Source organism: Hirundo rustica, chromosome 1 (genome assembly GCF_015227805.2).
Source record: "Hirundo rustica isolate bHirRus1 chromosome 1, bHirRus1.pri.v3, whole genome shotgun sequence".
NCBI classification, from domain to species: Eukaryota; Metazoa; Chordata; class Aves; order Passeriformes; family Hirundinidae; genus Hirundo; species Hirundo rustica.
The window spans coordinates 42,627,320-42,654,414 of NC_053450.1; the positions used below are offsets into that span (position 1 = coordinate 42,627,320).

At 36.9% G+C, this 27,095-nt stretch overlaps 1 protein-coding gene across 3 annotated transcripts in view; it reads left to right on the forward strand.

The window, feature by feature from the left end:
* The window catches only part of PRKDC (protein kinase, DNA-activated, catalytic subunit), an 81,920-nt gene that overhangs the window by 18,635 nt on the left and 36,190 nt on the right, over window positions 1-27,095 (forward strand). For all 3 annotated transcript variants that reach the window (XM_040070746.2, XM_058421720.1, XM_058421718.1), the window contains 30 exons: window positions 818-908; window positions 2,152-2,315; window positions 2,961-3,113; window positions 4,333-4,440; window positions 5,186-5,412; window positions 5,818-5,912; window positions 6,862-6,961; window positions 7,876-8,009; window positions 8,512-8,766; window positions 9,758-9,981; window positions 10,642-10,850; window positions 10,973-11,105; window positions 12,147-12,305; window positions 12,462-12,665; window positions 14,069-14,254; window positions 15,213-15,317; window positions 16,301-16,468; window positions 16,756-16,883; window positions 17,848-18,055; window positions 19,063-19,241; window positions 20,297-20,465; window positions 20,987-21,052; window positions 21,489-21,561; window positions 21,770-21,918; window positions 23,079-23,216; window positions 23,411-23,530; window positions 24,419-24,562; window positions 24,789-24,940; window positions 25,494-25,625; window positions 26,054-26,165. In XM_040070746.2, coding sequence (XP_039926680.1) covers window positions 818-908; window positions 2,152-2,315; window positions 2,961-3,113; window positions 4,333-4,440; window positions 5,186-5,412; window positions 5,818-5,912; window positions 6,862-6,961; window positions 7,876-8,009; window positions 8,512-8,766; window positions 9,758-9,981; window positions 10,642-10,850; window positions 10,973-11,105; window positions 12,147-12,305; window positions 12,462-12,665; window positions 14,069-14,254; window positions 15,213-15,317; window positions 16,301-16,468; window positions 16,756-16,883; window positions 17,848-18,055; window positions 19,063-19,241; window positions 20,297-20,465; window positions 20,987-21,052; window positions 21,489-21,561; window positions 21,770-21,918; window positions 23,079-23,216; window positions 23,411-23,530; window positions 24,419-24,562; window positions 24,789-24,940; window positions 25,494-25,625; window positions 26,054-26,165 — 4,485 coding nt within the window. The remainder of the gene's footprint in view (window positions 1-817; window positions 909-2,151; window positions 2,316-2,960; window positions 3,114-4,332; window positions 4,441-5,185; window positions 5,413-5,817; window positions 5,913-6,861; window positions 6,962-7,875; window positions 8,010-8,511; window positions 8,767-9,757; window positions 9,982-10,641; window positions 10,851-10,972; window positions 11,106-12,146; window positions 12,306-12,461; window positions 12,666-14,068; window positions 14,255-15,212; window positions 15,318-16,300; window positions 16,469-16,755; window positions 16,884-17,847; window positions 18,056-19,062; window positions 19,242-20,296; window positions 20,466-20,986; window positions 21,053-21,488; window positions 21,562-21,769; window positions 21,919-23,078; window positions 23,217-23,410; window positions 23,531-24,418; window positions 24,563-24,788; window positions 24,941-25,493; window positions 25,626-26,053; window positions 26,166-27,095) is intronic.

A 27,095-nucleotide genomic window follows, 5' to 3' on the forward strand; every position in this document is an offset into this window, starting at 1 on the left:
TTGTGATTCTGTGAAACAAAGTGAGTTAATTTTATGTCCCATACAGGCTGCTTCTGAAAATCAGTTTCCTGAGAGAAGCGCTGTTTAATCTGGAGAAAGGAGGCTCAGGGGAGACCTTACTGCTCTTTACAACTATCTGAAAGGCAGTTGTAGCCAGGTGAGGGTCAGTCTCCCAGGTAACAAGTGGCAGGACAAGAGCAGGTGGCCTCAGGTTGTGCCAGAGGCGGTTTAGATTGGATATTTGGAAAAATATCGTCATGAAAAAGGTTGTCAAGCATTGGAACAGGCTACACAGGTAGAATCACCATCCCTGAAGTGTTCAAAAATGTGTGGGTGGGGCACTTGAGGGCGTGGTTTAGTGATGAGCGTGGCAGCGCTGGGTTAGTGGTTGAACTTGATGACTTTAGAGGTCTTCTCTCATCTAAATGATACTGTGATTCTGTATAGGTACAGGGTTTAAAGTTGAAATTCTGCAATTAAATGAAAAGAGCAATTTTTCTTCAGATTTGTTTCTGGTTTTTACACTGTTCTGTCATTTTGTAGATATGTGTTATCTGTGATGATAAAATTTTACTTGAGAAATGGTAATTGAAAGCTAACAAAATGCAATGAAAATGCTTTCCAATCTTGCTCTCTTTTGTTTAGTAAACCAAAGCTCTTCTCTTGTTTGATGCAATTCTTCTCCTCGTGGTTTCATTTTGCCTTCTTCATCTGTATTTAATAAGAGCCATAAGAACTTCATTTATTCTGTAAACCAAATTGCTTCTATATAGAAGTAACTGTTCTTTCACTAATATTGATCTGTTGAATTATTTAGGATAATAGTCCCTCCTTGGAAGCAGTAAGGACTAGAGTGGCACGGCTTCTTGGATCTTTGGGAGGGCAGATTAACCATAATTTAGTTACAGGTGAGTGTCCTGTTGAAAATACTTATGTGCCTCTGCTGCCCCTCTTGAAAGTAGATTTCATAAATTCTCAACATCACTTTCATATACCTGTTTTTTATTGTTCTCTTTAAACAAAAGTACTTTTATTCAGTTCTGGAGTTTAGTAGAGCAAAAGTATTCACCAATATGGACTAGGGAAAGTGTTTAGGAAACTACAGTTGAAAGCAAAAAACTATGCATATGAGTATATGGTTTTATTTATTCCACCCTTCACCCTCTGGCTGCAGAGGCATTTTAAAACTTTGCCCCAGTTGCTCCGTAGTACTTCTACTACAGTTCTCAGTACTAAGAACTGCAGTCATGAGTCCTGCAAATCTCAGCAAGCTTACTTTTTCACTTGTGAGTTTAAGGTGCATCATGCCTTTAGTATGTGTGGGTAGTAGAGTTCCATTTGAGTGCTCTTCAAAAAAAAAGGCAACATATTCTGCCTTTCTCTGTTCAGTCTGTGAACAAGCTTTATCATTTAAATATTACATATCATACAGTCTAATAAAAACGGAAAACAACAGTGTAAGTACCTGACCATGAAATTCAAGGGATAAATTCAGCACAAAATTCAGTTAATCTAAAAATTAATGTAGTATTATGCATTTTTTCCCTTTCTTTGCATGCTTATGTTTGTTTTACCTACCTTTACAATCAATACTTTCTGCCAAGTACTTCTCAGTTATTTACTCAAAAATACTGGGGGGAAGTAGCCTTATTCTCTGGAAATTAAATACAAAGTGTGGTCAGATTTTGTTAAACAAATTTACAAATACAGGAATAAAGGGAGAGAAAGGAGTAAGTATGCCATTTTTCCATGGAGGAGATAGCTATAAATGGCTGTAAATGTAGTCATTTTCTGTGCAATTGCAGGAGTCAGTATGTTGGATCTTGTTGTCTGATTGACCTTCAAGAATCGTCTGTAACATTAGAAGACAAATGCATTGTATTGGATGTCATACAGAAGTATTTTAAATCAAATGTGATTCAATGTCTTCTGGATTTATTTGTCTCCAAACCTAACCTGTATTGAAACTGGAGACTGCTGCAACGCTCACCCTGAAACCTTGGCTACTATTTTTTCAGTAATTTACAAGCATTTACATTGCATAGCAGTCTAACTGAAGTTGGAAGGGTACAGATTTTTTTGACTGCACTAAGTAAATACTTGCTCTATGTATATTGTATTAATCTTGTTTTCATCTTCCAAATGCATCAGCTACCTCTGCAGAAGAGATGATGAAGAAATGTGTATCCTGGGATACTGAGAAGCGCCTGAGCTTTGCAGTACCATTTGCTGATATGAAGCCTGTCATCTACTTGGACTTATTTTTGCCTCATGTGACTGAACTGGCTCTTTCTGCAAGTGACAGGCAAACAAAAGTATTGATTTTTTTTTTTCTATATCTTGTTTTAGACTAGCTGATAAAATTGCATAAAATGTCTTCCTTATTACTACAGACCTGTTTTAATTAATTCATAGGTAGCAATGTGCTTCTTTGGTGCCCTTTACACTATTCTGAGTGTTAAGAAGCTAAAGAGCAGAAGTTGCTGTAGGCTCTGTCAGACAGTATTCTGCTTGATATAACATAAAAATGAATATTTTAAACTAATGGATCTTTTTAAACTAGTATTGTTTGGCCTTCTTCTCATGCCCAGCCTCTGAACCTGTGGGCTCAGTCCAGCAGAACACATGAGCAAATATTTTGGTGCTGTGCTGGATTGGGATGTTGATACCCAAAGAGAGTCCAGACTGGAAGTATCCTTGAAAACACTATGGGTGACTTAATCTGTTGATGAACTTTCTCCAGCTGACTGCCCATGACAGAGACTAAAACATTAGGAAAAAGGCCAGTTAGAATGTGTGTAAATTATTTCCATGGCCATGATCTGTTCCTGGAACGGTGATTTAGCATAGGTGTGATTTCTCAAGTACACCCTTTCATGTGACTCATTCTCTCCTGCCCACAGTTTCGCCTTCTCTGTGAAAGTAGTAGATGCATAACGAAAGGGAATTCTAAATTTCAGGTTGCAGCATGTGAGCTGCTGCATGGCATAGTCACATACATGTTGGGGAAGGCCTCTCAGATGCCAGAAGGACGTCAGGGTCCCCCCCCTATGTACCATTTATATAAGCGAATATTTCCAGTACTGCTTCGTCTTGCTTGTGACATAGACCAGGTAAGCTGATTTATTTATACGAATTTTAGCTGGTTCAGATACCTTTAAGTGTGGGAATTAATGAATAGTTTTATTTAGAAGTTTTCCTAACATGTCAGTTTGTTTGGGTTTTTTTTTGTTTTTTTTCCCAAATGGAGAGTATTTTGTAGGCTGAAATTCTATTCTAGGGACGGATCACGTGGATTTTGGGAGTGGGGTCAAAACCTTTTCAAATACTGGTTTCAAATACTTGTATAATGCAGTGTAGTTCAGAGTACCTCAGAAGAGTATACAAGAGATTCAAGTTTCATGATTCACTCAGGGAGGTTGTGGCAGTAACCCTCTTTATCACCATATTTAACTTCTGTAGTCTTTCAGTAAGAAGTTAATGGGAGGTGAGGTTGATTATTTTGATACTGACTGTGTGCAAAGCTGCAATCATAGGAAAAATGTTTGGAAGAGAATTTATAACTGCCTCTTTGATACTTACAGATGATATATTTCATTCAAACATTCGAACTTGATGTTTCTCCTTTGCACAAAACAGAACAGACACATAGGTTCATTGAAATTACAGGGTTTTGTGCCTTTTGGGACTGCTCTTTGGACCCTGGCATCCATATCTATTTTTAGATCAAAGGGATTTTATGTTCTGTTAAAATAGACAGGAAGCTGTGTTACCAGTTTAGGTGAAACCTCTTTTGCTGGCATGTGGCTGAACATAAACCATAGGTAAGCGACGTCTGGATTGGTCCAAGCCACAGGCACTGAATTTGAAGTATGTGTATATGCATCAATAAGTGTATTTAGTGTTTTTTCCCTTCATGCTATAGTATGACAGTATTCAATCAGGTTATTTACAGGTAGAATTGTTGAAATCCAGGAAGTTAGGTTAATGGTAAAGATAGATTTTTAGATCTAAATATGGATTAAGAAACAAACATCCCTGTTTCCCTTACTGTGTACTGGCAGATCAGTCTGTGGCATGCAATGTTCTTTGTCTCAAAGGACATTACTGAAAGTAAGCTTGGAGGTCACTGAGATGAGCTGAATAGGAAGTATCTAACCCATTTTAATTGTCTGGGGGTTTTGATCCTTGATATTGGAATGTAGTGCGAAATTGGTTATTCATTTTGTAGACTCTTTTTCAGAGTACTGGTTTCTATTCTTACCTATTAATAGTGAAGTAGCATAGGAATATATTAATCCTAGAAACATAGTTAGTCTTTGCTGTTTTCAGGTAGCAAGACAGTTGTATGAGCCTTTAGTCATGCAACTCATTCACTGGTTTACCAGCAACAAAAAATTTGAGAGTCAAGATACAGTGGCATTCCTGGAAGCTATCCTGGTAAGTCATAAGTCTTTCGTCTCTTTTCTCTATGGCATATGAGTTTATTTTTAACTAGCATCATTTTACTGCTGAAGCAACCAGGAACATGAACAGATCGAATGGCCCCTTAATTATTTGAAAGAAAGAAAATGGTTGGGTTTTTTAATTTATTTTCTAATAACCATTTCATATTTATTAACTGAGATTTTGATGATGGATTTCTTTTACTTTGGCATTCTCAAAATATATCATCTTGAGATAAACAAAACACTCCTTATCATCAGTATGAGCTAGGAGCAACTGAGGCACATTCACCATTCATCCCCCTTGAGTGCCTTTGTTGTTTGCTTAATTTTTCTCTCAGTATCTTTGCCTTCACCAGGTCCAAACTTTTGTATTTAAAACTAGCTTTTGCCCTGAACAGAAGTGGTTGGAGGCAAGGTAGGTCCAGAGGATTGGAGTACACTTTTTTAAAATGAAAGTCAGTGTTGTCACACCACTTCTTACACAGTGGAAACACACCCATCAGAAAATGAAGCAACCTAGACAAGATAGCTGAGACAGGAGTAGAAATCCAGGTCTTTGAGCTGTAATTCAGCACTGTCTGAAAGTTTTGCCCTTCCCTTGGACGGTAGCAACTTTGTTTATTTCTGGTAAACTGGGAGTACGGTTTTTTTAATTTGTAAATAATGCAGTGCAGATAAGCTGCTGTAATACTGCACGGGGGAAATGGTGGGGGTTTTTCTTATTCTTGTAATTTCAGAGTGGCATAGTGGATCCAGTTGACAGCACTTTGAGAGATTTCTGTGGTCAGTGCATACGAGAATTTTTGAAATGGTCTATCAAGCAGACAACACCGAGGCAGCAGGAGGAAAGCCCAGCAAACACCAAGTCTCTTTTTAAACGGTTGTACAGTCTTGCTCTTCACCCCAGTGCTTTCAAGAGGCTGGGTGCAGCCCTTGCTTTTAACAGTATCTACAGGGAATTTAGGTGAGCAAGCAGAGCAGGGAACAGTAAGTAACTTGGCCTAGAGGTTCAATGAGTTAATTGTACAGCTGAAATAGTCATCCACTGTCACTCATTCTATTAATGTATATGATAGCTGTAAAATTCAGTTACTCAGCATATTTTTAATAATAATTGTGTTGTTTGGGCTTTCTGTCTGTGTAAAATATGTAAAAATAATTTTTCATCACAAGTTTATGCCTTTTCAGGATGCTTAGCATATTTCACTGGTGTTTTTTTAACTGGTATAAATGTCCTTTTTTTGTGCAAACATTTTTTTGTAGTCTATCTCTATAATATTTAATTTGGTGGGGTTTAATTAGGATTTTACATTTAGTGCTTCTCCTACTCATGTTTCTCATGAGATTTTTTTTTCCTCTTTTTTTAAAGGGAAGAAAATTCTCTGGTGGAGCAATTCGTATTTGAAGCACTAATTGTTTTCCTGGAAAGCCTGGCTTTAGCCCATACAGATGAGAAGTCATTAGGTGAGCTATAGTTAATTAACTGTGGAATGAAGAAAAAAATTACTTTGTTGAATTTTGGGTTAAAAAAGAAAACCTGTAACTGTAAGAAAAGTACATTTGCTTACTTTTGCAACAAAGGAAGAGTTATTTTTCATTATCAGTAGAGAGGTCATTTGATATCTAGTTAAGAACTCTTTGAATCAACTCCTTGCAGTGTATAAAGGTGGAATATTTTGAGTCCAGGAGAAAGAACCTTTTCATGTTTTCATGATTTACAGATTCATAATAACATTAAAAAGGCTAGTGGTGCTTCAGATTTGAGTTGTGGTTTTGCAGTTAGCTGGTACAAAAAAATGTAGCTTGATGAGAATCAATCTATTCCTTTATAACAAGTGAATGCTCCAAAAATTGTAATTTTGATATATTCTATGGAATAGTTCCACTATTTTGTGATAGCTTTTCATCATTGTCCTGTCATTCTTTACAACAGTATGTAGTTATGTGAAGAATCTGTGACCTCTTTCACAGTGCTAATGATTCTTCAGTAAACCTACTTTTTCCCTCTTCTTTTTTTCCATGCTCTTTCATCGATTAATAGTAATTAGAACATAAAGCCAAACATTGGCGTAACAAAACTTAATTTCTTTCAGGGGAAAAGTTCAGGATCTGATAGAAGTGTCCCCAGAAGAATTACTCACATGGGAAAATTTTACAGTTTCTCTTAATCATGATCACAGAAAGTAGAATGCACAGTTTTATACCAAAGCCTCAGGCTTGGCTCAGGCCAAGCTGGCCTGTCTGGTGTTTTGCAATTTTGTTCTGCACCTTTGAAAAATTTGCTGCAGAAGCACAGAGTAGTGGAGCTGGTAGGCATTATCATCTGTGTAAGTCTCTTGCTCCATGTCTACAGGGCTATCTCAATCAAATTGCAGGCATTTTTGTAGAGCTGTCACTTCTCTCTCTCCAACAGGTACTGCCCAGCAGTGCTGTGATGCTGTTGATCACCTGAAGCGCATAATCAAGCATAAAGCACCTTCTCTGAACAAGGAAGCAAAGCGGCGGGTACCACGGTCAGCTATTTGCATTTATTTCCATATTGCATTTCAATAAACATGATCAGTAGCTCCATTGAGTGCTTGGGATTCTGAATAAGGAGTTCATCCAATGACAATGGCTGGTACAGGCTTCCTGATGTGTCTGTTGAACCACGGGTGGGAAAACACTGGACATAATATGAGAGGAACATGATTCTTTATTCCAGCGTGGTGAACTTGATTAACCAGAAGAGAAGAGCATGTTTCCTTCACAACAGTGTGTATAATAACATCAGCATTGGTGCTACAAAACACTCGGAGGAAACGCCTCCAAAGCCTTTCTTACTGTTGTTAAATGTCACCAGAAGCGGGACAAGCTGCAACAGGATGATCAGCAATTAAAGAAGGGAAGGAAAAATGTAAAAGAAGCAAAAATGTATTCAGTATCAGGATGGATGAAGCTCTGAGTCACCTAGCTGACCCTGATTTGATAAGGAAGTTGGACCTTAGTTCCCCTTTTTACCCAAATTATCATGTGATCTTAAAGAAAACGGCAAGTGGAGTTTAGATTTGGGTCACTGGTGTGGCATTTGATAAGTTATGAGACTGGATAGTTATGAGGATGGAGAAAAACTTTGCAGGCTTATTTACACTTTAATCTCCATTTTTCTTTTCAAGTTTACAAAGAGAAGGGAAAATACCTGCTTCTGCATTTAAAATTGTTTTCCACAAGGACTGTGCCTTGGAGATCCTAAGTAGAATGAGAAGGGAAAGCAGTGAAGAACTGAAGAAGGGAAGAGCTCTTTCTTGTAGTGCAGATGGGTTGTAGTTAGATAGATAAAAGGCATTCATAGTGTTCATGGAACATTTTGATTTTTTTTTCAACTGAAAAACTATTGCTTCTTGGTAGATGTCAAGATGACTGTTAATCCCTAATGTTTTTTGTGCAGGGGATTCCCAGCTGCTAAATCCGTGTGTCTTCAGGACGTTGTCATGTGGCTCTTAGTGCAGTGTGGGCGACCTCAGACAGAGTGCCGACATAAAGCCATGGAACTCTTCTATGAATTTGTTCCTTTATTGCCAGGTATTTTAAGTCACAGTGCACTATTATCTTTGCTTTCTTTATTCTGTGCATGCCTTCCCTCTGTGTTTTCTATGCAGGATAGTAATTACAAGTAAATATCTGTTCCTTCAATGTTGTTAAATAGAAACTGAGTTGTGTTGCTTACGTTGCAAGTTGGGTACTGTGAGAACCTCAGGGTTTGAGTGATGTTTTTGGGCATAGAAGAGGCTTTTATTGCAGACTTACTTCCAGGCCCAAAACTGCTGTTGTGTATCCAGTTAAAAAAAAGTGAATTTGTTGGTGAGGATCTGTGAATGTCTTGAAAATTGGCCTCTTCCTTATGGAAGGAAGAGAAATTTGGGAATTTTAGGAATGTGACCAAAGCTAAACCAGAACCAATACCCTCTCTGCTAGAGGACTCGGTTTAAATCACAGAGTTGTTAGTTCATTTGCCTTTAGTTCCTTGCTAGTTTGAGATGTGCTTTTCCTAGAAAATTTATATTTCTGTTTCTATTTCTGTCAGGAAACAAGTCTCCATCTTCTTGGCTGGCTGATACACTAAAAAACAAAGATGTTTCTTTCCTCATTAACAAATTTGAAGGAGGTGGCACTGATGCCAAAACTCCATCTGGGATCTTGTCTCAGCCAACTCTCCGTGGCATGCAGGAACCCTTCAGTTTACAGGCTGTCATGCAGTGGATGGACATGTTCTTAGCAGCGCTGGATTGCTACAATACGTTCTTTGAGCTGCAGGTGATCAAACCTTATGAAGTACTGGGTGAGTGATTAACTGTTGCATTAGGTTCATTCATGTGTGTTACACAAAGCCCACCCAAGATGAGTTCTTAACTTGGAATTTAATGTAGAATAGATGATCTTAAAAACTCTCCCAAAGTTTTCCAATGACAGTTGTAATGGGATGGGGGTTTTTTTGTGAAGTACTGTGTATCTTAGAATGTTTTCTTTTAGCCCTAGAAATCTTTGCATTTCTGAGTCATCCACTTATCAGCAACTTCTTTTACTTTCTCATCTTCAGAAATTATTCTGTACAGCCCATTTCCCACTGCACAGAAAAGCAGTAGGGTTTTTTTTCATATTTTTGTTGAAATCCTTCTGAAGCTTTTTACCTGCTCTTTATTAATGTCTGGAGGAAGCAGTCAGAAAACAATGAAAGGAGGCATCTTTTCACTTCAAGACCAGTGCATGTTACCTTTCTTCAGTTCCTAATGCATCAACTGCATGGGATCCAAAAGCTGTGTTTGAATTTTGGTCAGGTAAAATAATAACACCTTGTGTAGCCACTGGGTCTCCCGAAAGGTTTTTGCAAACCTAAACAAAATGCTTTTGTTTTGCAATTGTACAGTTTCATAGTCTTGTACAAGTGATCTATGTGTCAGTGTTACATCTGTCTTGGTTTAGAGCAATACTGTAAGATCTTTGTTTGATGCAGCTAGCATAGGGCTAAGTCATTCAAAACTAGGGATTTATAATTTTTATGCATTTTACTACATAAGTGTAAATCATCATCATTGTTAATAGGTGCTTGTAGTGGTCAGTTTCTGGAGTGATCACCAAGTGCAATGCTGTCCTGCTAGTCTGTTGCCCAGAATGGCAATATTTGGAACTGGCATAGAGCTTTCAGGAAACATTGGTGTGAGGTGTGCCTCTTTCTGTTTGTCATCTCAGTTCGACTGTTTTCTTCCAAGCATGAAACATAATATTTTTTTGAGAGCTGCTGTATCATTTCAACTCAGTGTAATTCTTTTTAGGTGTAAATGAAAGTTCCTTCTTGGAAGCTGTGCAGTTCTTCCTTGGCACTATTGCTTTGCATGATGTCCACGCAGCAGAGCAGTGCTTTGATTGCAGTTCAAAAGGCAGCATGTTCAGCCCTCAGGAAAGGGACATGTACAACTACAGCAAGTGTACCATTATAGTCCGGATCATGGAGTTTGTCACCGTCATCCTGGAAATGTGCCAGCAGGATTTCTGGAAGGTAGGCTCTGAAATCTGCAGTGGATAAAAGACACAAATTTTATATGTAGTTAAATATACGTGTTCTGTATATGGAGTACTTGTAGTGAGTATTTCCTGTGTGATTCCTGATAGCGTTAAATGTGTGGAGGCGGTAGCTGCTTAAAAGGCAGAAAGGATTGACACAATCTGCCTTTCTTGAATTCAGTATAGTTATTCAGATTTCTCTGTTTGCCTTTCTGTCTTTGTTTCTCTATTGGTCAATATAAGCCATATTTAACTATATAAACTACAATACTTATGAGTCTCTTAGGAAATTTACACTGCCAAGTTTAATTTACTCTGTCTCATCAGCAAATCTCTGTTAGTGTGTACAGAGATGTACATTAGGATTTACAGGTGTGTAATCAAGACTGAAACAGGCTTATGTGCTTTAGAAGATCCAACTTGCAGTTTGCTGGGATAGCATATATCCTATGTCTGTGTTTATAGATGCCTGATTTCTGTGCATTAGCATAAATGATTGAAAGTCAGACATTTCAGTAGAGAAAATTAGCAAGAATAGTTATGGTTTCATGTTTTGGTTTCATCTGAGATAGGATTAATGGAAAGTTATGAAGAATTAAATAGAGAAATCTGAATGAATTTTTCAAGTTTTTATGTTTACTTTTTTTCTTTCTAGCTGCTTGAGAAGGAGCTGCTAAATGCAAGCTTTATAGAGCTTGTGGTGATGATGGTGTGTGATCCATCACATGTAGGCTTTAACACAGCTGATGTGCAAGTCATGAAAAACCTCCCAGATATCTCAGTAAGACTCATGAAAGCTCTGATGAAATCTCCCTATCAGGAATCTTTGAAACTGTGCATAAAAAAAAGAATCACGCTGCAGAGGTAAGTAGAGGCTTTCTGGTAAGCATGAGTCCAGAACAAACCCTCACCATGAGAAATGGAGCGTATATAATGTTGCCTATGGATGCACTAATGTAACGATATTGCTTCTCTTTCCTCTCTAGCCTTGAGGACCTTTGTTCTGCTGATCTGTTTAATTCAGAGGCACGTTTGGATCAAGTTAGGTTTAATGCCGTCCTTTCTGCCTGCAAACAGCTCCAGAAATCTGGCCTACTTCATTCTGTTCTTCATGATCAGGTAATTGTTAATACAGAAAATAATAGTGAACATTTGTGCATTGTAAAGAGCTTTTCCTGTGTGAAACACTCAGATAAAAACAGAGACGAGATCAGATGAAGTTGTTTAAAATGAGATCAAGAGTGAAGAGCTAGTGTTGAATGGGATCAAAAATAAATGTTATTCTACAAATCTGAGTAGCACAATACTGAGGCTTGAGCAACCTTTGTAATTATGTTAATCTTCCTCTGGTTGGCTGCAGACACTGGAAATCAGAATATAGATTCTCTAACTTCCTTTAAGTGAGCTGTGCAGGACTGAAAGTTCAAAAAATCATGATTAACTATCCTATAAAAGAGGCATTTTTTAACAACTTTTGCACAGAGACCATTCAAAGTGATGAGGAAAATTAGAAAAGGAATATTTCCTGGCTGATCAGAAGCAATATAGTGGGTCTGAGTTGCAGGTAAACAGGATAGAGACCTCTGAAGTATGAGGATGTAGACTATATTACTCAAATTCCTTCCACTAAGTTTCTGATTGTAGTAAATCTCTACTTTGGGCAGTTAAAGGTACAGGTTATGCAACAGCCACAAAGACTGATAATTTGTGATTAAGGCTGTAATAAGGCTGAGCAAAGCTAACAAGTAAGAAAATACTTATTTTCTATGTGCTATCCATTCTCTATATCAACAAAATCTAGACCTGTGGTTGCAGTTAATTGATAATCAAGGAGCTGCAGGATATACCTTTTCTGTCCCACTCATCCTGAGTTAGCGGTTCATTTTACTTCTGCAGTCAAGTAAACTGAAAAAGGTGGAGGAGGATCAGAATATTTGGAACATTTTCAAGTTACTTTTAGTTTGTTCTGAACTTTGTACACAATAGGGTTGTCTTATTTAAAATCACATCCATGAGTTAGAAAGGTGTTTTGTCATGGTATATTTGCATTGCTTTTTAAGGAGATTATCTGGAGTTCAAGAGTTCTAATTAATTGTACGGATGGATTGGAAGCCTTTTTTCACCTTTTATTGACTGTCACTTCTTTGTTGGTTTCCATAGGATGAAGGGTCTCATTTCACAATTGGCTCCAAGCTTCTTTCAGTTGTTTATAAAGGCATTGCACCTGGGGGTGAAAGGATCTCTCTTCCATCCTTAGACATCAGCAGTAAGCGATTAGCTGATAGTCTTCTGCAGCTGGCCTTTGCTATTGATGAGCAGGTAGGAGGTGGTTTTCCAGTTACAATCCTTAAAATAAACAAAAGAAAAAAGTTCAGGATGGGAGCTTGAAAAAAAAGAATCGTGCTTTTCTAAGAAATTTCTAAGTAAAATGTGATGTCCTTGAAATAACTCTTGTCTTTATACCTTGATTTTCAGTGTGAGGAGCTAGTAAGTCTGCTGTTGAACACAGTAGTGTTATCTGTGCCACTGTCAGGAGAATCCCAGAACCACCTGGTTAATTTCTTTCATGGACAGTATTTCTACAGCCTGTTCTCAGAAACCATCAATCAACAGCTACTGAAAAACATGGATGTGATTGTAGTCCGTCTTATGGAATCATCTGTCAGCAACCCTCAAATGGTATTGGACTTCGTCTTGAAAAGGACAGAGTCAAAATGGAATATTTGAAGTAACAATTTTAGCATTGTTTTTAGAGGTGGATTATATAGTAGGGTAAAAAGTGCGTTGGGTTGAATTTCAGACAGCAGTGCATTGATAGTTTTTTGTTTGAGTTTCAGGGGTTTTTTTTGTCTTGAGCTACTGGTGCTACCGTCTTGATCTCTGGCAGCCTGACATTACTTTGTGATCTCAGATCAAACTGAGTGGAAAGTGCTTACCTATTAGCTATCCTGAAATCTATGTATTTCAGCATGTCTTTGCATAGTACTTCAGATCAAAAACGTCCTTTCCAAGAAGGGACCCATTTACTATGCTTTTCTTTTCATTGCAGAATGGTCCCAGAGCATGTGCTTTGGATTTGCTTTGGATAAAACTAAACTGAAAAACAAACTCCAACTTCTAATGGGCATTTAGTCCACAGGACTAGGGTAGAGCTAGATCACAGTACTAAAAAGAGAAACATACACAGGCACATCCCTCCTGAGCTGAAATAAGTACAGGATGCTTTGTCATGTACTCAGTCTCAGGACTGCTTGTTTGGCTCAGCAGACTTCTTTCTGTTTGTCTACAGCACTTAAAGAACTCAGTGCCATGAAGGAAACTTAGAACTGAGAAGTCTTCCTTCAGTGCTTCTGACAATTTATTCCTTTTGAATAAAAAGATGCTCAACAAAATAGACTCATCCTTTAAAAATAATTGGCTCTTTTATAATCCAGAATGTTATGCTTAGATATGCTGCATCCAAGTAGTATTTTAAAAGACTTGCAGCATCATTTTTAGTGATACCAAAAATAGTTTAATTAATTAGACTATAGAGGAATGTGTATGGAATATATGGACTATAGAGGAATCTGATGATGATTATCTAGTGTTTCCTGTGCCAAGCACGCTGCAATACATTAATCCTTTTAAGTGTATCTGATAGATGATAGTGACTACTCATTTTTGAACAGAAGAGAATTCAAGCATACTTAGTTCATACCTGCTATGCAAGAATTCTTTTTCTTTTCAAAATGGATGTGAATAAGTTAGCATGTGTGCAATTTTTCAACTTCACACTAACTAAAATTCTCAAGTATTGATCTTTGTTCTGGATTATCATTTATTTGCCATATATACACAGAAGGCATTGGAACTAAGTGCTGCATTGTACTCTGAAAGACAAGTAAATTGGAGAGATGTCTTTTTTTTTTTTTTTTTGAGAAGGGCGTGTTTTTAATTGCCTGCAGAGACCTTTCTTCTGCATCCCTTTGAAATTCAAATCCAGCATTGCTTTGTGTTTATGACTGCCCCATACCACTGAAGTGATCCTTTCATCCTTTCATTTGGGGTGCAAGAATCTTACCTGTCGCTCTTCCTTCCAGGTTGGGAGCATTTTGAATGGCATGTTAGATCAGAGCTTTAGGGACCGTGCCGTGCGCAAGCAGCAAGGAGCAAAACTGGTGACAGCTGTACTGAGGAACTGGGAGAAACTGGACGGCTGGTGGGCCAAAGGCTCATCTGCTGAGAGCAAAATGACAGTCTTGACCCTGCTGACAAAGGTTCTGCAGGTATGCAGTGCTTTATAAAATTCAGGTGACCTTTCTAGTTCTGTAGGAGCTACATTGTGTTTTCAAGAAATGCTGTTCAAGTCAAAATGTTTTATATCTGGGGAAAAAAAAAAGGAAAAAGTTGGACAGTGTTTGAATCCGGGTGTTTTTATTAGCAAAGTACAGAAGAATTTGAGGCAGGTGGAAATTATTACATATTGCTCTTCCTCCTCCTACCTCTTTTTTTTTTTTTCTTTTTCTTTTTTTTTTTTTTTTTGGTTGTTCTCTGTTTTACCTGCCTGTTTTCCTTTTGGAGAACTGGTACAAGTACAGAGGGTGACCTCTGAGTAGCCTCTGGTAACATTCTTTGTCATGCTGGCATCCAGAAAGTCACAGTGGAGGAGTTCTATCCATGCCAACAAACTGCAGAATTGTCTTTACTTTAAACACTTCATTTTTGTGACATTGAGATTTTGGTCTGTTGTTTTGGGTTTTTTTTTCCTCTAGTTTGAAAACATAATTATTTACTTATCCTTTTGGGACTTTTGTAGGAACTTGTAAAAAGTAGTTGTACACAAATATACTTAAAGATCAACTGTTGAGCATAATTTTTATTCTTTATAATTAATTATTTTAAACTTGAATTGTTTAAAAAGTATGTCTTAGGACACAGAATGTGAACTGTATTAGCTGGCACTGAAATGGCCAGTAGGAAATTTGGCTTTCCAAAGGAGATTAATACTTTTTTGAATTGAAAAATACCCAACATTATGATTTTGTTTGTACTGTGTAGGTGCTTTTATTGTTCTTCTTTTAAAACCAAGATCACTCTGTATGTGTTTTCTGTTGATTCATTATATTTTTTTCAAATAAATAATGCTATAGCTCAAAGACCTTTTATTATTCTTTAATATAAATCTCTTTAACTAGTTTAAAAAAAACTCTAACTATTTTTTTTAAATTTCTTCTGTCTTTCCAGATAGACTCCTCAGTTTCCTTCAATACAAATCATGAAGCATTTACAGCTGTTTTTAATACCTACACCAGTCTACTTACTGATCAGAATTTAGGCTTAAATCTTAAGGTAAATTGCTCACTTCAACAGCTACCCTACTCTCCCCAGATTAGAATGTTAGTTGTTCATGGAATTCTCTGTTGTTTGTCATAATTTTTATAACGGACTTCTGGGATTTTATTCTTCTGTTCAACATCCTAAAACTTTTAAATTGTCCTTTTCGTTCTTCAGACAGAAGGTATTATCACAGATGCCATGATTTGGTTTAAGGTGCTCTTTTTTTTTTTTTTTTCCATGCTCAGAAGAAAGGAGTGTAATTGTTAGGAAAAAAAAATAGCATCAGCTGCAAGTTGTCTTGAACTCCCAAGTGTTCATTTGAGAAATGACAGCTCATCAGGCTTTTAACACAAAGTGGCATTTCCTACCGGTCCAGTTATGAATATTTGTCATGATTTTAGCATCCATGACTGCAAGAGTGAGACCGGTACTAATGGAGTATCTGCTATATGCAGCTTGGTCAGGAGAGGGAGATAAAGTACTGCAGACTGAAAATGGGAGTTAAAGGAGATGCTGGTTGGACTAGAATAATAAAAAAATTTGTACTTATGAAAGTTCTGTGTAGCTGCGTCTCAGCCAGCCCGCCTTTAATTAGGCAGAGCATTGTACTTTGCTATGTGTTCAAAATAAAGTTTGGGATTTTGCTTTAGCTACGAGGTGATCCATTAAATCAGTGACTTGTGTGAGAATGAATGCTTGCTTAAAAGAACAGTGAGATATTATTCATAGCTATGTCAGCCATGAGATATTAATTAGCTTTAACTCTCACTCAGCAGTGACATGAGTGTTAAAAGCTGTTTTCTGATCAAGCAGCTGGAAGGAAGAGCAGCTACATAACATATTTTTATTAGTACACTGAGCCATTGAATCAGTAAGAACAGCCACTGCTGCAGTTTTGTGGTCCTATTCAGCTGGCTTCATAGTTAGGGAATAACTTATTTTTTTAGTGTGAAACTCTGTTTATTTTTTATGTTTGTTTGTGTTTTTTTCTTCAGGGCCAAACAGTGATAATTCTCCCGTTCTTCACTAATTTGACAGGAGAAAAGCTTAATGACCTTAAGAATGCTCTGGATAAATTTGTAGCTTTCAATTTTCCCATGAGGTCTGATGAGTTTCCCAAAGGAACCTTGAAGCACAATAACTACGTAGACTGCACTAAGAAGGTCAGTATTTTTAATGAATACATAATTAGAAGCCAAAGTGAACTCTGTCTGGAAACAGTGTTTCACGGGATCTGGAATTAAAGGGAGGGATTCTTCATTCACATGAGATCAGCTTTTGTGTTTCTGGGTTATATCTTTATCCAGAAATTTTATCTACAGAAGCACATTAAATAAGCACACACTTCTGTGCATCTGCTTCTGATCAGTATTAAAAAGTAATTACATCATTAGATTGAAGTGATTTGATCCAGTGTGGCTTTTCCTGTTATGTGTTGTTTCTTCTTCAGTTTTTAGATGCATTAGAATTGTCTCAGAGTCCAATGTTGTTGCAACTGATGACAGAAATCCTCTGTAGGGATCACAGACATTTAATGGAGGACTTATTTCAAGCCAGCTTCAAAAGAATTTCCAGAAGGTGGGTTTAGTTCACTGGATTTTTTGCTTGTTCTTACTGAATTTTTGCTGAACCAAATGTGCTTTTTGCATTTTATTGTCCTTATAACAGTGATTATTTGCACTATAAAGTTTTATGTAATAGTTTTTATTCAGATTTTGGCTGTCTTTACATTTTCAAAGTATTTTCAAAATGTGAACAAGTGATATCTGTTTCCAGATTATACTTCTAGTGCCTGTGCAAATTTGGAAAGCCTTCTGTAAATAAGCTTGTTCTGAGAGAATCCAGTTGACAATAGTACTTGTGTGTTATATATTTGCTATCCCTGTATAACCACATGATCACTTAAGTTGATAGTACTTAAATTGGCAGTGAATTAATTTGCTCAACCCCTTTGAAAATACAACAATGCCCTTATTTAATTGAATAATTCCAGGGTGGTAAATTGTAGGCTCAAACATGCTCTGTCCACAGAAGAGGTATTCAGTATCTCTTCCAAAACCAACATTCCAATTTTTGATGGGCTGTTGAGTAGTGAATATTGTGCAGCATGTAATTTCGTGGACAAAGTAATTTACCTTATGACCATATCCCATTTTTGAAATTTTAGCTTTTATGAAATTATTCAGAGTAGGAGATCATCTAGTAGTGGAACACTTGATAGCCAAAGCTCTTTTTTGGTTTGCCTACATCTCTCCCATACACCAGATAATTTCTTTTTAGGTTCAGTAAAAAGGAACTGAGAAAGTTAATGTTTGCTTTAGGATTAAATTATTAAAAATACACAAACAAGTTTGCCATCTCTTGCAAACTAAGAAGGTGAGGTGGGCTTTTTTGGGAGCTGCATAATACTTTCAGCCAAGTTCAGCCCAGATCTTGCATGCCTTGTAGGCTAACCCAAGAGGGCATGAATGCAGTCAATTAAAAATTTAAATGTCCGAAGGATGTGAGACATAAGTCTGGTAAAAGTTTTCATCTTGTTTAGGAGCACCACTGACAAACAGGTGATACTGTTGGACACTGTTCACAAAATGTTCCGAAGTGAAGAACTTCTTTCCAATACTGCTCGCCAAGCTTTTGTGGATCGGTCCCTCCTCACTCTCTTGTGGCACTGCAGCTTGGATGCACTGAGAGTATTCTTTGGAAAGATTATAGTAGAGGCTATGGATACACTTAATTCCAGGTTTACAAAGGTATGAATTTGCTTCTTTTTTTTCTTTATTTAATTTAGGTTTAGGGAAGGCCTAAGAAAACGTTGATATTGGTGTGTACATTTTGCTTAACTTTGAATGAAACACTGATAAAAACAGTTTGATTTCTAGTTTTGTATATCCTGGAACAGAAGTGTGTGCCAGTTATATAATGTGATTATTACAGGTAAACTTTTCCTTAGTCCCCAACACACTGTTCCTTTGGAGTTAATGCATGCTTGCATATCTGCTGTGTATAAAAATTGAAGTTGGAATGGGAGCTCTGAAATTAGGTACATTACTTCTAGAGAAAGAAATAGACCTGTAAGTACTGCAAAGGTTCTTCAGCAAGGGATTTGAAGCACAGATCTTCCTTTCTCTGTTTACAGCCTGTCTTCCAATTCAAGAGCATAGTTACAAGATCTTGTTGCCAGTGGAGTTCTCTGCTCCTGCTGTAGTTCTTCAGTCCCATGGTTTTGCTGGTGCAGGTGTTCACAGGCAGCAGGACAAACAAAATGCTGAAATCACCAAAGTTTAGTAATAGTTATAGAAACAAAATGCTAAAACAAAGATCTGTGTAGAGTTACCCACACCATGTTCCTGTTGCTTTAAGTGTTGGCACCAAAATGAGGTGCATGAAGAAACTCATGAATGACACCAAGGATGATGACAGGTGTGTGTTTTGCTTTCATGTGTCATGAGGCTGAGCTATCACTTGGTGGTAACAGCTGGTACTCTGCCTATTTTCCTCCAGTATCCTTATCATGATATAGGTCAGTTGTAGTTAAGAGAGCTGACCAGACGAGCATGGGTTGACACAGTTTTAATAACTGTACTACACAGGAACTCAGAATCTGTCTGTCTTTTATTATCGTCAACTCTTTTCTCTGTTTTAGAAGGTAGAAGTAAGCTGAAGGCTGTCTTAAGATATTTCAAGTAACTGTGGAACTATTTAGAAAGGACAAGAGTCAGGAAATTTTCTTTCTGAGATTCTGCTTATTTGTTTCTAGTCCCAGGAATATACTTTTGATACACAAGTCACCAAGAAAATGGGGTATTACAAGCTGCTAGAGGTGATGTATGTGCGTCTTCCAAAAGAGGATGTTTACTCCAAGGACTCTAAAATTAACCAAGCTTACCGTGGCTCCATGAGTGTTGAAGGAAATGAACTTACCAAGACACTAGTAAAGTAAGATCATTGTTTATTTCATTTACTTTATATTTCTCATTAGGTTTTGACCAGATATGCTTTTTTTAAGTAGACCATATGAAAAGATGGGTTTGTTCAAAGGTAAATATAATCTCTTCCATGGCTTTTGATTTAAAAAAAAACACACAATATTGAGTTTGCATTGATTGAATTATCTGTAGTGTAAACTACAGTTCTGTGTTAGGATAACCTTTGCCTCCTGCTTTTGAACTTTTTTTTAAAATTTGTTAAGCTTGTACATTTATTTTACCTTTTCAGTATGTTTCTTGGCCTTTAATTTGTGTTTTCACAACTTCAGTTTCAGCATACTCACACTTCTATGTGGAATCTCTGTATTGCAAAATTGGTATTTATATGATTGATGAGAAGATGGGATGGATTTTCATTTACATTTCATAATACAGAAGCACACCCAGTAGGAGTAGTTGGCTTGATCATCACTGCAAAGGGGGACAAAAGAGAAATACTGAATATATGTGTTAATTAGTATTGTTTGGTTTGTTTAATATTCAGAGAAAATAATAAGATGCCTGAATTGCAGTTTGTTTTGTTTTGATTTTTGCTTTGCAATACTATGTCCTGTGAAGGCTTCAAGGAATTTCTTGCCTATAATTTGCAGATCTATAATTGGCTTTGTGCCAAAGACCTTTAAAAATCACATCTAAACTATTTTCTTCAGCTAATCCGTAAAATACCTTAGCATGCATGTCCATTCATAATTTATTGGCAAAGGACCATGAGAGAAATTTATGTAAGCATCAAAACAAATATTCATCTTATCTGAACATTACCTGTCATCACATTTCTGACATTAAGGACTCTTGTGTAAATATTTGGAGAAGTTTTCTTTGTCATTGCTGAGTGGTTCCATTTTGGCTCCATTTACCTGCAGGACACTTGAACGAGTCTGAGGTGGTTTAATCTGATACTGCTTCCTTGAAATTCTGTTGATTCACTGGTCTCTGATTGGAACCCTTCTAGTACTGCTTAATAAAAGACTTTTGATGGTGTTTTCTTGCCTGTTTGTATTTAAGGTCATGCTATGATGCATTTACAGAAAACATGGCAGGAGAGAGTCAGCTGCTGGAGAAGAGGAGACAGTATCACTGTGCAGCATATAATTGTGCTATTGCTGTCATCAGCTGTGTCTTCACTGAAAGTAAATTTTATCAAGGCTTTCTTTTTTCAGAAAAATCAGAAAAGGTGAGAAGCTTTTATTGCTGCTAGAAGCCTGAGACTCTTGCTGTTAGAGCATGAGACACAGTGATTTTACCTGATGGCAATAAATCAAAGAATGAAACCTGAATGACATGCAATTATACTATCAAACTAGCCAGTGAGGCAATAGAAGGAGTGGTAGCTGATGAAAGTTTTACTAACTGCTTGGGAGTGGGTGAAGCCGTGATACTGTTATCCTTCCACTCCCAGTCAATTTTCTAAAATAGGAGGAAATAGCCCCTATTGTTTAGCTTGTCAAGTGATTGGAATATACTTGAATAAGAGAGACCTTTTTACAGAGCACATTCTGTGCTGTGAATTCTTATGTAGTTAAGTATCAAAGTTCTTTTCAGAGTACTGATGCAGAAGAGAAAATGTGCCACACTTTCTATGTTGTACATTGATCTGTTAAATTTTTTTAAAGAAGAAATAAAATACATTCAAAGCAATTGGTACTGTACATAGCATTGTATTTTTTCTATTTCCAAACATGCTTTGGTTTGCAGAACTTGCTGATTTTTGAAAATCTGATAGACCTGAAGCGTCAGTACACATTTCCTATTGAAATTGAGGTGAGTGAAATTTGTTTCTAAGTAAAAAAAGGGTATGACTTGAACAGTGTAGTTACTGAAGACCAGATAAATTCTCACAAATGGAGAAAGAGGATACAAAAAATTGAGTATTCCTCTAATGATTTAAAATACATTTTTCTGAGAGAAATACAGACGTGAAATTTAGAACAGATCTGTAATGCACGTAATTTTTAACAAACTTTTTAGTGTACTTACTTAGATAGTGAACAGCTGTAGGAATAAAAAATTCAGTTGTTTTTCTGTAGCATTAATAAGAATCATTTACAACATGAGATTTCCATTCATGTCAAATGGTTTTAATAATTTGTTTAGTATCTATGTGAATAAATAAGTGTGAATAATCTGTGATTTTTTAAAAATTTATTAACTATTTTTTAAAAATTTAGTAATTAGAACTGTATTTCTTACCATTTAGGTGCCTCTGGAAAGGAAGAAGCGATACATTGCGATTAGGAAGGAGGCCAGGGATGCAGGGAATAGCAGCCAGGGTATGAAAGTCATTTATGGTGATGAAAAAAATGCGATACAGTGTTTCTTGATGTGTTCTTCACTAGCTTCTACAGTAATAGGAACAAATAAAAGCCTTCAATATATTTAATCTAACAATCAATTCCCACCTACCCTCAAGTTTTAGTGGGCAATAAAGGCTTGTTTCTTGTGATTACCTTGATTAATGGACTGTTCTTTCCTGTCTAGATGAACCCAAGTATTTAGCTTCTTCATCATACATGACGGATAGCAGTTTGAGTGAGGAAATGAGTCAGTTTGATTTTTCTACTGGAGTCCAAGGTTTTTCTTATAGCTCCCAAGATGTCACAGCTAGCATCACTCGTTTCAGGAGAAAGGTAATTTCATGACTTACGTGCTGTGGGAAAGAAAAGTTTTATGCTTTTGAGGATTGCATACATTTATTGGGGTTGGGAAAGAGAAATTTCTAGTCTTCTATATCTGTTCTACCTGACTGAGAATGGGTTCCTCCAGAAGATGAGGGAGGGGACTTGAGCTTGTTTCTGTCACTTTTCTTTTTTCCTCTCTCCCCTATCTACAGTTGAAGAAAAACAATGCCCTCTTGGGTTTCTAAAAGTGAGTAGTGTGAGTGAAGTCCAGCCTGAGTTGTAAAAAGATGTCTTGTGACTGCACTCAGGCACATCCTCTGATGGTTATGTTTTGCTGTTAGGCACCTGGTTTCCTCATTTCCCTCTTCTTTTGGTCTGTGACAGAACTGGCTATATCAATTGGATAGAATAAATAATTATTTTTGTTTTTCCTGTTGTGGCACCTTGTATTTAACTGTTGCTCTTGGGAGATATTAAATGCTGTTCTTTCAGCAGAAACTTGAAGTTGTGTTCCTTCTGCAGTCAAAAGGTGTCTCACCAGCCCTAATGCTGATAGAATAGATACCTGCTATGAAACAGAAAGCTCATAAAAGTATCATAGACACCGAAGACACAATCTGTCAAAATAACTGTTAACATTGGTGAAGATAAACTGTTTCTGTGTGTTGGAGCAGGGAGCTGTTTTAGCTGCAAGGAAGTTAAGCAAGATAGAAAGTACACTTCTAGTTTGCCTAGTAATGTAATTTCTGACTAAACAATTTTCTTTTGTGATTTGCTCTGTGCAGCAAAAGAGAGCTGCTGCAGATGCTGCTCAGTGTGAAACAAAAAATAGAGGCATTAATGAATTGTTTGAGCTATGAAATGAGATAATTTCTTTGAGGTTCAGCTTAGCTTTTCCTGCTTTCAGCATTTGCCACACCTGTCCTGTCAGATACTAAAGTCAGAGTAACATAAAGTTGGCATCTGTTGGCACAAAAAGAAAAGAATGTGCAGATCTGGTGCATGCATTTGGGAGTCATCTCTTTGAACAACACATTTGATGTATGCACACACTGAGTGTGTAGTCAAATCTAAGCACTGATAAGATCAGAATGACTCATGGCATGATTGGGATTTAAAAGAAAATAGTGTTGTTATTAACCTTAGTAATGCTTTTTTTTATTTTTTAGGAGCCCACAGAATACAAGGTTTTAAATGATGAGATGGAGCTGGAAATGGATGAATTCAACCAACACGAATGTATGGCTTCTATGACCACTCTGATTAAACATATGCAGAGGAACCAGATCACACCCAAAGTGGAGGAGGCCAGTATTAACTAAAATGTTTGGCATTTTTCCATTAATGTGACCAAGAAAAGAGAGTCATGATTGAATCCCTTCACTTATTAATTTTCTTTGCTATATTATAGTGAAACCTGTGTGGTTTGAGCTTTTTGGCTTGGTAAGCCTGGTGGGTGCAAAAAGTGATTTGATTTTTGTTCATCTCTTCTAAATTTCAGGGGACAGTTCCAGTAGATCTTCCTCTTTGGATGAAATTTCTTCATGGCAAATTAGGAAACCCATCAGTACCATTAAATATTCGCCTCTTCATAGCAAAACTTATTGTTAATACTGAGGATGTGAGTAATTCTTTATTCATAGTATCAAATGTGTAACTTAAAGTTACAGGGAAAAATATTTTGTCAGCTTAGCTCTTTGGGGCATTCATATTGAGTAGTTCACTGCAATAAAAGGGAGTGCATTTATGGCCCAAAATTCCAGATAGTGCAAGTATTTTGAATGCATTATTAATACTTTTTCTCCCATATTCCACTTCTCTAAGTAGAGGGTGTCCACAGCACGTATCTTCTGAAACCACAAGTAACGTACTCATTGATGCTAAGCAAGAGGTGGGGCTGGTTGTGCTTTCCATCTTCACAGGAGCAAATACACAATGTGTCATTAGTGGACACAGATGAGTCATAGGAACACTCGGAGCTAAATGGTGTTCTTGTTGCAGAAAGATACTAAGATTGCATAACGGGCGTTTGCTTGAGAAGCAACGTTTTCTAACTCTCATTCTTGGGTAAAACATTCTCAACCTACTTCATACAATGATTTTAAGGTATAATGGTTATGCCTGAAATATTTCAAATCCAAAAATGCCGAATTTCGGAATTAATTCAAGAACCTTTATATCCATTTAATGCTACTTTCTTAGTAAAGCTGTCTGAAATGGAAAGGTGAGTGGCATATGCTTTCCAGTCCTTTACAGACAGATTTTCTATGTGAGAGCCATACTTTCTGAGCTCTAGTGAAATAATTCACTTTCTGTGGCTAAAGGGTTCTAAACAAAAGTGAGAAATGTAGTTATGGATACTTTTTCTTTTAAAATTTTTATGGTTGTTCCCTCAGGGGTTTAACAAAGTGCTGAAGAAGTTGGTTTAGCAGTCTTGCCAGTAATGCTTATTGAACAACAGGTTGCTAAATAGTTGGGTAATTTGTAGTCTATCATTGATTCTCCATAGGTATTCCGGCCTTATGCGAAGCACTGGCTTGGTCCACTGCTGCAACTTGTTGTTTCTGGAAATAATGGAGGTGAAGGGATTCATTACATGGTAGTGGAAATAGTAGTTACAATCCTTTCCTGGACAAGTGTAGCCACTCCCAAAGTAAGGAAATATGAAATTCATTTTTATTGTTATTGTGACTGTTTGGTGAAGAATAACTGAGGGGTTTTTTGTGCTCTTAAATAATTTTATACATCAGTCCACTTTTACATTTTACAATTCTTTTACATATTAACTTCAAACATAACTTGTTTACTTACTTGTTTTCATAAAATAATATATGTCTTCTTGGAGTCATCATATTTATTTTTGGTCCTGGTTTTTGTAGGGGAATATTAAGGATGAGATTTTGGCTAACAGATTGCTTGAATTCTTGATGAAGAATGCATTTCACCCAAAAAGAGCTGTGTTCAGACACAATCTGGAAATCATAAAGACAGTTATAGAGTGCTGGAAAAACTGTCTCTCCATACCTTACAGGTAGACATTTGGACAATTGCTTTTTTTTATCAATATTTCAAAACTGTAAGTGAAAGGTATCAAAGGACATAGGAAGGTAAATTCAGCTGCAATAGTAAACTTTTTGTCCCTACAGTGAACACTAGGACTTCAGAACCAATCTCCCCAAAGATTGTAAATTAATTTGAAAAACAACAAGGAGAGAGAGATGAGAAAACATGTTAGCCACAGCAACAAAAGCAGGAGTATTCTCTGCAAAGACATTTCTTATTTGGAGTTTTGAATATTATCACTGAATAATTGGTACACTCTCATTAAGACCTGTGCTATCTGCCATGCTTGTGAACATGTCAAGCATTTGTGTGGGCTTACAATCTCTTTTCAGTTGTTTTGGTGTGGGTTTCTTTGCAGACTTCTTCACTGAAGCTAAATATCTACTGCTTTCTGACAATATCCCTTTGATGTGTTGTACATGTGTGTATGCATCCCTGTGTACAAGGACAGTGAGAGATTTACGGTGCGTCTGTTTTGGGGTTTTCATGCATATCATTGCTTCTGTGTTTTTATCCGACAGTTTAATATTTGAAAAGTTTTCTAGTGGAGACCCTGAAACAAAGGATAATTCAGTGGGAATTCAGCTCCTGGGAATTGTTCTTGCTAACAGTTTGCCACCCTTTGACCCAAAGTGTGAAATAGATCGTGTCAGGTGAGAAATGCAGTTTTTTGTGAATGGTCTTCAAAAAAATCTTAAGCCAAAGAGAGCAAGCTTATTTTGTCAGCAGGAAGTATAGGAATTTGTTCTTTGGAATCTTTTGTCCCATCATCCCTTTGCTATCATCTGTCAGATGTAATACTTTTCTAGCTACAAATTGCAGACCACATTTATTTTGGAAAATATCTAGAAGGTTGCATGCTTTTTTACAGTGGGTCCCAGGGTTACAGTTTTGTGGAAATTCATAGAGTCAGGAATTGCTAAAGCAGAGATTTGAGACACTGCAAATGGAGAATGCATGTACTGTATTCAGCTCTTCTGAAAGCACTCACTATTATGCTATTACTCAGATAAATTTTTTGCTTCAGTTTAAATTTGTGTGCTGGAGTTGTGTCTTGCAGCAGTTCTATCTTTTGTGCTAGGTATTTTCAAGCTTTGACCAGTAACATGAGCTTACTAAAGTATAGAGAAGTTTATGCAGCTGCAGCAGAAGTTTTGGGACTTGCTCTTCAATACATTGCCGAGAGAGAAAATGTAAGTGAACTGTCTTAATTTTATATTCATCTTTTATATGACTACTCAATTCAGATCCAAAAATGAATGTATTTAAAACTCAGCAGTCTTTACCTAACAGATCGATAATCAAAGATTTAAACTACTGACTCAACAGGAAAAGAATTTGAGGGCTGACTAAGTGCAGAATTTTTGCCTTGCTGTTGTGGAGCTGACAGTGAATGATCTCTGTCTGAGGCTTTGTTCAGCTTTTTCCAGCCAGCAAAACTAGCACTATATGTTTTAAAGTTGGGGGGGTTTTAAGAGGAAAAGAAAAGCAAGCTGGGAAGTTTGGAACTACCTTTTGAATAACTGTATCTGAATCCAGTTATTTTATAGGTAGTGGATAATGTGAATGCAAAACTGTTACTCACCAAATCCTAGAGTGCTAGAACTGAGGGATTGTGCTTGATGATCACAGAAGTGAGTTTGAGACATGATAGAAGTGATTCTTTACACAATAGTTTGGGAACTTCTGGAGTTTGGTACCAGAAGAGGTTCTAGGGGTAAGCAGATCAGCAGGTTCAAATGGAAGTTAGGTGAATTCATGAGCAAATAATGTCATGGACAGCCTCTAAATAAGACAGCAATGTACACTCAAAGATCCTTAATCTAATGGCAAATGTATGTTGGGTTGTACAAGAGAAAAAGAGGACAAAATGCAGCCAGGATCATGTGTTCCCCCAAAATATAATTCTGTAACTGCTATTCGAGACAAAAATACCACGTTGTTGGCTAAGTGGAGTATTAGCCTGACCTTGTGAGTTATTCTTCCTTCTCTCCTTCTTATCCTTGCTTCTTTCCTGACTTAATTGCATTCTGGTTATTCTTTCATAGTTTGTAGAGCTGATTTCATAAATCTTCGTTAAGTCTTTCAAGTTCCATTATGAGCAGTATTTTGAATAAATGAGC